Below are 12,882 nucleotides of genomic sequence, written 5' to 3' on the forward strand. Positions count from 1 at the left end.
TCACATAATAAACTGTATTGTTTTTATTACATTAGAATGAGCCGTTTTTATTTACATACAGCGTTGGTCCTCTTACATGGAAGTCACCGTCATGTTTCTACAGTAGCCCTAAATGGACAAACTGCTCTACAGAGTGTTTCATCACTACGTTGTCTCAGACTACGACATGTTTGTCCTGTGGCGGCTACCGTAGCTTCTCGTTGCGTTTCGAAATTGAGGTTGGTTGCAATTCGCAATCTCACCACTAGATGTAGATGCTGCTAAAAACTATAACTGTACCTTTAATAAAAAGGAATACAGTATAAACCTTTAAATGTTTGAGTATTTAAAGGGCACCTACTGTATGATCCAAATCACATTTTTACTTTTCCTTTGGTGTGTGTGTGTAACGGTACATTCACACGGGGCAAAAGCGTTAACGCTTGACGGAAGGCTTGCCTGAAGCGTGGCCAACAGCCAATCACAGTGGCCGCTACCTATGCTCTAGTCTTCCGTAACGTAATTGGCTGACTCTGCCTAGGTTACTTGCATAAGGCGATCTGATTGGCTGACGCACGCGTTGCCGCTTAAAAAGTTGAGAAATGTTCAACTTCTGCAACGGCAGTGACCCGGCGCCGACGAATCCACAATTCAGTTTGGCAACGCATGACGTCACAAGTGAATGGGAAGCGTTAACGCTTACGCCCCATGTGAATGCAACGTAAATGTGTTAGTACATGTTAACTAGAGGTCGATGGATATGTGTTTTTCAGGGCCGATGTCGATTAGGGCTGGGGAAAAAAATCGATTTTCGATTAATCGGTTTTTTTATGTTTTCGATTCAAAATCGATTCTCAAAAGCCACAAATCTTTTTTTTCATATACATTTCCTCAAACATTGAACGTAAGATTAACGTTAATCTAATTACTAGTCTTCTCCACTTGATGTCACCCTCTTTTTTGCCTTGCACGACGTTACCAAGGAGCTAGAGGCGAGCCTGTCATTCATTCATTCAGTGCTTAAAATGGCAGCTTCAGATGCTTCATTGACATTGACACCACATTCACATAAAAAGAGGTTTGGAAGCATTTAAGATATCGCAAGCAAGACGACGACAATAGTGTTGTGGCTTTTACTTTCTTTTTATTAATTACTCACTTATGTTCACTGTTCTTTTTTTATAAATATAGTATTTGTATTAAATCTATATTCATTGAGTTGAATCGAGTATAAAAATCGAATCAAGAATCAAAATCAAAACCTGGTAAATCGATATGGAATCGATCTGGAACATCTAAATCAACACCCAGCCCTAATGTCGATACCGATAATTACAGATCGAGTAGACAGATAACTGATATTTTGAACCGATGTCTTGTGTAAAAATGAAAATTAATGTCAAAATAAAGACACAGGCTCTGACAAGAACGTTCATTGCTTTGAAACATTTTTAATTCTGACTAAGAAATGGTAATTACAACAATCATATTAAAAATAACAAAAAAGAGCAGGAAGCACAAATAAACTATATACTGTATATACTTAAAAACTCAGGGCTCCAGACTAACTTTTTTCACTAGGAGCACAGTGGCCCTCAACTGAAAATGTTAGGGGCGCAACCAGAAATTGTAGGGGCACACACTATAAACAACATGCTAAACAAATATTAACATTTCTTTTATCCACTGTATTACTAATAAATACCTTAATGATAGATGCAGAAAGTACAATGTGCTGTTTCAAATTCAGTGTCACATCACAAAAAAGGTCAAATTTACTGGTCGCACATGTGTGACTTGGTGTAAAATTCAGTGGCACACTCAAAAATTTTGGTGGCAAAATGACACCATTTGGTGGCAGTCTGGAGCCCTGACTAACTATAAAAAAATATTAAATTAAATATATTAATTGTTTTCTGTTGATTTTTTCATTGCATACAATTAGGGCTGCACAATAAATTGCATGTTATTGTCATGCGCATCTCGTCAGTAAAGTTGGTTCTTTGATTAGTAATAAATCTCTATCAGCTGCTTTGAGATGGAGCAGCATTTACTACACAGAGTAGTAAGAGGGGAAATATCACATTCATAATTGTGGATGAATCGCCTGCGATATGTATGCGATATGCCGCAGCTTGTTAGTGAACTTTCGCTGCAAAATCCTTTAAGTGCATGCAAGCTTTTTTGGAAAAACTCAATTTCTAAAAAACCCACATCTTTTCATTTAGATTTATTTTACATGTTTGTGTTTACTTGACCTTGTGGAAAACAAAAATGCATTGTAACTACTAGTGACAGGACAATATATTGCAGAGGCCGATATATCGGCCGATATGTTTTTCTTTTATCGGCCGATCAATCTTTTAAATCTGCCAGTAAATTTCTCTATTACTTAAATTTGATGTTTGTAATAAAAAAGACACTCAGTGTCACTCAGTGTAAAGCCAAATTCTGACAGACAGTAAAATAACCAATCAGCATTCACTATTTAACATGACATTATGTTGTGTCACACACAACACCACACTAGTTCAACACACTTATTCAATCAGTACCATAAGATGTCAGATTAATTATGTCTTGTAAATAAGTACTTCAAAAGGGTATATTTATAAATGTTATGCGTCTGTTATATCTGCCTCATATCAGCCATACATCCTTCTTAATATCGGTATCGGACATAAAAACCATATCAGTCGACCACTGTAAAATCTCACAGAACTTCTGTAACAAAGCATAAATAATATTGCTTTACACCCTCCCATCCCACTGATCTTTTCAGTGCTTGTCCAATGGAAATGCTTTTAGCAGCTCATGTCCCTCAGGAGCCCTGAGCGCCAGACGCAGTCAGTCCAACATCGAATTACACTCAAATTCATCCAGCAGGAACCAGCCGACCCGATAAGCCCAAGGTCCTGCAATCACCGCCCAGAGCTCTGGGCATGTCATTCATATACTAACCAGCAGCTGAATGAATGAATGGATGAATGAATGAATGAAGCTCATTTAAAAGAGATCAGAATGGAGAACACAGAGAGGCCTTGTTACAGAAGTGCGCAGATAGACACAATTTCCTCCTCCTCTATAAAAACGGTTACTGAAAAGTCTTTATAAACAAAACATTTTCATTATGAAATTTAAATAAACAAAATTATTCAAAGACAATATTAAAAACATTTCTATTCCATCCCGTGTTGAAAGCATTCAGAATAAAGACTATACGGTACAGAGTACTGTATATTTCACCATTTAGACTACATATCTTCAACATAAACATACAATTCCTGTTTAGTGACCTATAAATAACCAGCAGACTTATATAATGACTACTTCCTGTTAGAAGGTCTATAGTAAGAACCTGCTTTCTCACTAAACTGCTTCAACAACACACATTAAATGTTCGTATATGCATGCGTGTATGTGATAAAAATCTGCAGGAGTTTTAATAGCTCTTCTCAGACAAACCATAAAGTTAAACCCACTTTTAGGTGTTGTTAAGCTTCAAGTTAGTCATCTGCAACCCATTTTACTTCTGCTGTATTTCCATATCAAAATGGAGACAGACATAAATGTGACGTTTTAGATGATTACAAAGGACTGCTCCCGTCCTGAAACACCATCAGCACATAAATTTGAGGAGTCGACTAGGACGTTAAAATCTTATTCAGCAATCACTGTGTTAACTATTGGCTATTTGTTAACATTGTTTCCATCCTGTAATTTTCACTAAAACAGCAAGTTACGGCATGACATCTTGAGTGGCTCCTCCCCCTAGGGATGGACCAATAAATTGGCCGATGATGCTTGCTATGCTTCTCAATGAATTAGGGTGTAAGGCCCCGCTACATCCAAAAGCCAGAGGGCGCTCTCGTGCAGAAACTCAATATGGGCCGCAGAAGAAGAACAATGGAAATGGCTTAAGCATATATTTATATATCACTGTTCTTTAAACCTTTCAGGTATTATCATGATAATAAAGAATATGTATAATGATTATGTTTGACGAGTTGCTTTTTCTAATTCATGTTTTATACTAACAGTGATTTCAGATCGATAAGGACTTGTTGATCAAAAGCCGTAGTACATAAAAAAGCTGTGAAGAACATCGGCTGTGCAATTCAGAATCGTTATCAGCCAGGTACTTTATTGGGGAACAGCATTTATCATCCCATCCCTACCTCCCCCCCAGTCAATTCATCAGGACCATGTGACGTCACTGTGCGTCGTCGCCGCCATTTTTGTGTCCGGTCACAGCTGCGCGCCCTGCTTTATTCTACAGCCACAACTACCGGATAAAGAGCAATAAAACACTCCCAGGAGGTCCACAACAAGATTACAATATGCAAGGGATGTTGTGATGTTGGCTGTAACAACAGTCATCAGAGGAACCCCGAACTACAATTTTATTCTGTTCCGAAGCAATTAAATCGGCGGAATAAAGGATTGCCTTTAACAGAAGTGACCAACACGGCTCCAGACTAACTTTTTTCACTAGGAGCACAGTGGCCCCCAACTGAAAATCTTAGGGGCACAACCAGAAAATTTAGGGGCACACACCGTAAATCAACATGCTAAACAAATATTCACATTTCTACTAATTTCCACTGTATTACTAATAAATACTTTAATGATAGATGCAGAAAGTACAATATGCTGTTTCAAATTCGGTGTCACATCACAAAAAAAGGGTCAAATTTAGTGGCACACTCTCAAATTTGGGTGGCAAAATGACACCATTTGGTGGCAGTCTGGAGCCCTGACCAAGTATAACTTAAATGCTTGCCTAATATTAAATTAATAGTAAAATGTTCTCAAGCAATTCAATAATCAAGTAAACAGTAAGTGATAATAATTTAAGAACAGAGAAACAAATTTAATTTATTATTAAATAACTAAATATAACATTAAGTAGCAGATTCATACGGATTCATACGTCCTAAACCACTTTTCCCCTAAACTTTGCACTTTACACATAACCTTTTATACACATTTATGTACGCCAATTAACATTTTGACTTAATTATGAGCGTATGTGACCGTCAAAGCCTGAAAGATGACAGTTCTGCATGTGCACGTTTGTTCCTGTTGAGATGTTATGGACAGTAGACTTTCTTTTGTGTCCCAGCAACTTATTTTAAGGACTACAAAACTAAAAATTGTAATACATCATGATATTGTTTCAACAGATCCTTGCATATGAGACAGCAGGTGCGACAAGCAGGTTTCACGAGGACTTTTCACGTGTGTATCGTCATGAAAATAATGCATTAAAACTTACCATTAAACTTAGAAATATAGTAGAGATAATGGTTTTATGTGTACTCAGAACATGTGATTCACTGTTAAAGGAATATTCCATTTTCTTAAAAGAAAAATCCAGATAATTTACTCACCACCATGTCATCCAAAATGTTGATGTCTTTCTTTGTTCAGTCGAGAAGAAATGATGTTTTCTGAGGAAAACATTGCGGGATTTTTCTCGTTTTAATGGGCTTTGGTGGACACCAGCAGTTGACACTTGACTCAACACGTGGCAGTTTTTTTCGATGGAGTTTCAAAGGACTATAAACAATCCCAAACGAGGCATAAGTGTCTTATCTAGTAAAACTATTTTTATTTCTGACAAGAAAAATAACAAATATACACTTTTAAAGCACAACTTCTCGTCTAGATCCGGTCGTGATGCGCAAGCGTGACCCCACGCAATACGTCATGACGTCAAGAGGTCACAGAAGACGAGCGCGAAACTCCGCGTCAATGTTTACAAGTGTGTTGAAACAGGACCGTTCCTACGTTGTTGTGTGTCAACTGATACTAATTAATGTCTTTGTGTCAGTTTATTGTTTACAATGGTACGCAAATGTGTGTTTTATATATGTAACACGTGACCTCCCTACGTCACTACGCATTTACGTTAGGTTGCGCTGGACCGGATCTAGACGAGAAGTTGTGGTTTAAAAGTGGATATTTTTTATTTTTCTCGTCAAAAATGACAATCGTTTCGCTAGATAAGACCCTTATGCCTCGTTTGGGATTGTTTATAGTTCTTTGAAACTCTCTTGAAAAAAACTGTTACGTGTTTAGTTAAGTGTTAATTGTTGGTGTCTATTAAAGTCCATTAAAATGAGAAAATCCTGCAATGTTTTCTTTAAAAAACAATTTCTTCTCGACTGAACAAAGAAAGACATCAACATTTTGGATGACATGGTGGTGAGTAAATTATCTGGATTTTTCTTTTAAGTAAATGGAATATTCCTTTAACTGTGTGGGGTGCATGGCTGTTATGGTAACAGGGTACAGCGTGCTATTGTGGGATTGTTCATTTGCGTTAGTAAATTAAAGCAAAAAATATCAAAAATAACTGGAGGGACTGACTGACATCCGACATCATCTCCAGATTGTAAAATCAGTAATTTATTAATTACATTAATAAATGTGACCATTTAGTGCATTAGATATGCTGTGTTCCCAACCGAGACGGACACAAATATGGCGGCGGGCATGACGGAAGTGACGTCTTTGTTACCAATGAATAGCGTTTACTTTAGGGCTGCACAATAAATCGCATGCGATAGTCATGCACGTCTCGTCAGTAAAGCCGGTTCCTTGATTAGTAGTAATCACCATCACCTGCTTTCAGAGGGAGCAGCATTTACTACTAGTGATGAAATCCAATAATCAAATCCAAAACTAACACAAAGTAAAGGATAGAAGTTATTCGCTGGATCAACCACGGTACTTGTCGTCAGAGCTTGATATATAAACATGAGAACATAAATAAAACAACCTCTTAAATATGTCTTTACTAAAAATTATAATTTCATTTAAGTTTTTACTAAATCAAAAATACAGAAATCTCAATGTTTGTATTTTATTTCTCATCCAGGGGTACATTGAATTCAAATATAAGCTAATAATACTGAATGTTATGTAAAAGAATTCATGTTTTAAATGGCAAGGCTTCCATACTTTAAGAGTGTCAGATAAATAATATGTGCATTGTTTTGCAAAGAGATACGTCACAGGCTTGCCTGCTCGGACAGAATCACCTTGAGGTCGGTCATTTTCAAATGCGGAGCCGCGCGTGAAAAATTGCCGTGCACAACTCCACATACCGGTCAACATTGGGATTTCAAAATAAGGGAAATTACATGAACCCTATAGCGCCCCACCCCCGTTTTCACTACTATGCAAGGGGATGGATGGGTACAATAGTATTTCACATTTGTATTTTTATCTTGTTTTTAATATCTACGAATTCTTTGTTTGAGATGTATTTTCTTAATGAGAAAAATTACGCAAAAAAAGTGTAAGAATTTTAAAAAGTGGTTTACTTTTGTCTTAAACACTTAATTTAAGAAAAAATTATGTTACATTTTCATACCCCACTGGCAGATTTTTGGCTTGTTTTAAGCAAAAATGTTAGCTTTGCGCGCGGGTTGTCATCCTTCAACCATCATCGAGAAGCTTTTCTTCTTGTTTTATTGGCGTATTTACCTGCCTGCTTTAACGGAGGTGAATGTAGCCAACATCAAATACGACCAGTGGGATTTTTCTATATAAAGAATAAAAATACGGGAGAGGAAATTTATTTTAACAGGATGATGGCGGGGAAGAATTGCAAAATACAGGAGAATCCCAGGGAAAACGTGAGGGTTGACAGGTTGCACATTCACGCAAAATAAGGTCTCGCGCACCCAACGCGCACGACCACCCACTCCGCGTTGAAGTCATTTTTGCCACGCACCCCAACACGCTCATATGGACGAGTCTTTAGGCTAACAACAAACCAATATACACTTACAGTGCACTATAAAACTACAGAAATAACTGGATCCTAACCTTTAGCAGAAAGTAATTAATCTTTTAAGAATTGTTTAAGTATTGTTGTGTGGGATGTCATAAGCTTGGAAAATGTATCATTTAACACAAGTTTATACAAAAAAAATCATTTAAATGTGTGAGGAATATGTAACACTTATAAACAGCCGTTCAGATTGGAGTTTCATATGAAGCGAGGGGCAGATTGGACCCGGAAATGGTATTAAGCCAAGACTTAACAAGCAGATTACTCAGGTTGGTAAACTAATACACTTTAACCACGAGGAAAATATTTTTTGGTACCCATCACTTACATTTAAAAAGAGACAATAATCTTAAAAGTTTTTTTGTATATTTAATTTATTCACTTTTTTGCCAGTTCCTCAGCTCCCGTGGCCTTATGAGAAAAGTGTCCATCCGATGCATACTAAAAAATCTCGGCGGAAGCAGTAGACCATCTGTGTATTTCTCACATACTGGGGTTTCGAACACTTATTTCGAATACTGATTTTTGCATGCTATAGAAGTAAGAGATTTCTGACACATGGAAACTAAAGTGAAGAATGATGTCATAAATAATGTTGTACCATATCGGCAGAAGGGAAAGACTTTTTTGAATGGTTATAGATTCTAAATGTAATTTTGAATCCTAGTTTACGGATACCCACGTATCTAACATATTGATAATAAAAGTATATTCATACTTCAATTTGGACTTCATGGGGACTTTAATTGTTTTAAAGTGTTTATGCATTGTGTCTTTACTGTCATTTAAAATCCCCCTTATTTGCTATGGTAAACCAAGCTTACACTAAAATACGACAGTCATCTGCAAATACGCTTACTACAAAAAAAAAGGTGGTCATTGGAATCACTACTGTCGTCAAAACGAAATTTCCCAATTGATTCCAATGAATGCATATGATTTACAGTAAAAAAACTACTTTAATACTACAACAATAGTACTACAGTGCATTAACTATGGTTACCACGGTAAATCATTGTAAAGCTGTAAATAATCAACCGGACACTGTACCGGGTTGCTTAGCAACAGAACCGCAGAGAATCAGTGTTCTGGGTTGTGATGGTATTTCTTACCTGCTCTTCTTCTGCGGTCAAACGGGCGGCCATGGTCTCCCCCTCTGAGAGATCCTTTTAAAGCTCGGACAGATGTTTAGATCGGACTGTGTAGATCAGACCAGGATGGATTTTTAAGGCCCGTTAGCAGTATTCAAGCTAACACCAGGAGAAGCGCAAGACTCGCGCCGTTTTCAGCTCGTGCGGCCCGCCACTTCAGCACGGCACGCGACACAGCGGCGCGTTCATGTTCCGGACCGGGTTCGGCTGGACACACGTACACGTTTACACACATACACGCGCAAAACAAGCTAAAGGTGTTCCAGCAGCGCTCCGCTTCGCCCGAGTTTGTGACGGAGGGGGAAATTCATCACGGCACGGCGTCGAAATACGCGAAAGGCGCTTAGTTTATACAGAGATACTAAAACGGTAATTAACGACGAGATGCGCGTCAACCGGACGCGTTAACGTGAGACGGCAAATGAAGATCAGACGCTCCTGAAAAGCAGCAGCGGTGAAAGATGAAAGATGACGCGCCCTCTGCTGGCCACTCAGAGAAGTGCGCGCGAATGACGCTCCTCCTCTTCCATTCATAAAAACCTCGAGGAGTCAGGTTCATTTTGGCGAGTCGGCTCGTTCGGTTCTTTCCAATAAGCACGTTTTAAAGTTTTTAAATATTTAAGGATTTATTCAAATCATCAGTTAAAAGTGCATTTTTGGTGGAAAATACAATTTAGTTTTCATTAATGTGTTTTGAAGCGTGTGAGACGAAAGTTTTGCGAATCGCATCATTCTGAAGAACCGAATGAAAAGAACGATTCGTTCACGATATGTACGTAATTCACTAAATAGTTTTTTTTTAAATAATTTAAAAGTAAATGTATTTACTTATAATTCGTACTTATTTACATTTTAGAAATATAGATTAAAGGAATATTCCATTTTCCTAAAAGAAAAATCCAGATAATTTACTCACCACCATGTCATCCAAAATGTTGATGTCTTTCTTTGTTCAGTCGATAAGAAATTATGTTTTTTGAGGAAAACATTGCAGTATTTTTCTCATTTTAATGGACTTTAATAGACACCAACAATTAACACTTAAACAATTAAAACGATTGTCATTTGACAAGAAAAATAACAAATATACACTTTTAAAGCACAACTTCTCGTCTGTTTTTCAGGACATTACCAAATGTCAGCAAAATTAGGTTTTATATCCATACAAATGCATTAAAAAATACGTTTTTTATTAGCTTAATTTGTTTTTCATACATTCATAAAGGTAATTTTACATAAAATGCACATTAGGTTTCAAATAAATATTACTTACAAAATTTTTGTATGTTCATTTATATGTACATTGTATAAACATGTTAATTCAGATGCTACTTAGAAACTTAGACACATTCAGATGTAAATCTGATGTAAAGAAAATCTGCCCTGAAAACCAAGAAATTGAGCTGATACAAGAACTACAAAGAGCTTCCTGTGGGCGGGTTTCCATTATTAATGTGAGCCAGAATATGAGTGATTGACAATATGACCTCATACTGGAAAAATGCACACAAGTGCTTTCACTTTAAGAGAAAATTAAAACACAACATGGCATCAAAAAAGCTCAAAATGTATCAGATACAACTCTAGAGGATTTGAAAAGTTGAGAATTCAATAAACTGTCTACCCAGACAACATTTGTGAGTATAATAGGCAGATGTTTCGAATAAGCCTACAATGTTGACATGCTTTCAAAGCTTGACACATTTTACTCACAGCCAGTAATTCTGACTTCTGTTTTCACAGTCACAGTGTTTGGTCATGAGTGATCCAGGAAGTCTGATCTAGGCTGACAGGTGCAGCGTGTTCCTGGAAAGCATCGGCTGACTAATAACCAAACTCTCCAGTTAAACCACAGTCCTCCGCCATGACGATTTGGGTTTTGTGTGGGATGTGACTTAATGGTTTCACATCACCGAATGAAGCATCATCATAATCTGCCTCCGTATTTGTGTCTTTATTAAGGTGTTTGACATTTAACCAGAATAGATTATGATGATGCCTGTACTTTATTGGCAAACATAAGATATTATAGTTATACATGTGCTCTACAATTATGCAAATAAAAACTGTGGTTTTATATGGTGGTTTATAAACACTGCAATATTTAAATAATATACAGGGTTCACACACCTTAGTTAACTTCAAATTCAAGGACCTTTCAAGGACTTTCCAGGTCCAATACCCTCAAATTCAAGGACTAAATGTGGGGACACATTTCAAGTGAGAGCAAGGTTACATCGTGTTCCCTTTTGAGGGAACTTGCACTGCGTCACTGCAGTGACACTTTGGGGACGACTCCAGGGGTAAGTGCGTCTGAATGTATATATCAAATTCAACCAATGGTGAGGCTAAACTACAAAGACAGGGTGATGCGGGAGCCAGGAAGTATATCGATATCTAAAATATTGCAAAAAAGCATTTTGGTATGAATCAACATTCGCATACAGAAGATATAAGCATTTAAAGTGAACAGTTTAGCACGTGTGCTTAAAAAGTCTTGAATTTTTTTTTCAGAAAACTTCTTGCATATAGATTCAAGCATGTTCAATAACCTGTATGCATGTATGATTTCAAAAACTTCCCAGGGCCTTGATGTTTCCCCCAGATTCACAAAATTTCTAGGACCCGTGGGAACCCTGAATATAGGGAAGATACCAATAGCATACTTGTGTTTTTTTAACCCTTTAACTGCCACACCAAGAAAAAGGCATTTGAAAAAAATTCTTATCTCCTTATGTTGCTTGTTAACACAATGTATTTTTTTTCAACACATCCCATCGTTTTTTTTTAAATTGGCCTACCAAATAGTTGATATGTCACTTAAAGGAATTAAACACATACTATGTTAATTAGAAAATATGAACTACAATACTAATTCTTTTAAAACATAATCAAAATAAAATAGTATAAAAAAAATCAAAATAAAAAAGTATATTAAATCTTCTTTATTTATTGAAGTATAAAATATTAAAATAATTCAGGTTTTAATTCACCTTTGGTTGAGCAGGCAGTTAAAGGGTTAAAGGAATATATGGGTGATTATATAATTGCACGTACATTTGGTGTCCAAAGTAATTTTTGTTTCTGCCTTTATCAAATGGTTAATTTTTAATTATTTGTTTCTCATTGTCATGGATCACAAGGAGGTTACAGGCCATTTTACATACATGTAAAATTATTTGATATGCATACAGCTATTTGCATGCATCTAAAACTAAATTTAACATATATATATATATATATATATATATATTTATTTACATATAAATATAAATATATATATATATATATATATATATATAAAAATAAAATATATATATATAAAAATATAAATATATATATAAATATATATATATATATAAATATATATTTATTTATTTCTGTACTACATATATGACAAATAACATTTACAAAGCCGTCTGACTTTGTGTTTGACAGACAATAAAATGGGTAAAAAATGCATTTGAATTTTTAGATCATCTGATCTGGGCCAATGAGAAAACACACATTTAAAACTGCATAACACAACGCTTTGAATTGTGTTGGTAAACTTTGCACAAACCAAATATATGTATACATTTTGCATTTTGTAAAGCAACACTAAAGGTTTTTTTTAACCTTAAAATAACATTTTCAAAAAAGTTTCAGTCGTTCATCCACTCGAAACAGGGAAACGGCACTTTCACATTCGCTTTGCAGCCCTCTATCGGCCAAAACCACACTAAAGAAGTTTCCAACCGTCGGGTTGCGGTCCTGTAGTTTGAGTAAAATCTACAAAAACTTGCTTTACGGCAGACCTAAAATCCAATCAGAGCCAGCTTTGCTGCAGTAGGCTAAATTATTTACGACAGTGGTAATGGACATTTCCGCTTCTTACCTGTAGGGGGAGCAAAGAGCAAAAACTCTTTAGTGTTGCTTTAACAATGAAACATTCGGACAAAAAAA

The 12,882-nt window shown here is 36.3% G+C and overlaps 1 protein-coding gene across 1 annotated transcript in view; it reads right to left on the reverse strand.

The window, feature by feature from the left end:
* ptpn9a (protein tyrosine phosphatase non-receptor type 9a) overlaps positions 1-9,384 on the reverse strand; it is a 30,178-nt gene extending 20,794 nt beyond the window's left edge. Inside the window, exon 1 of the mRNA XM_055192243.2 lies at positions 8,899-9,384. Coding sequence (XP_055048218.1) covers positions 8,899-8,931 — 33 coding nt within the window. The 5' untranslated portion in view covers positions 8,932-9,384. The remainder of the gene's footprint in view (positions 1-8,898) is intronic.
* Positions 9,385-12,882: the final 3,498 nt, after the last annotated feature.

Source organism: Misgurnus anguillicaudatus, chromosome 6 (genome assembly GCF_027580225.2).
Source record: "Misgurnus anguillicaudatus chromosome 6, ASM2758022v2, whole genome shotgun sequence".
In the NCBI taxonomy this organism is placed as follows: Eukaryota; Metazoa; Chordata; class Actinopteri; order Cypriniformes; family Cobitidae; genus Misgurnus; species Misgurnus anguillicaudatus.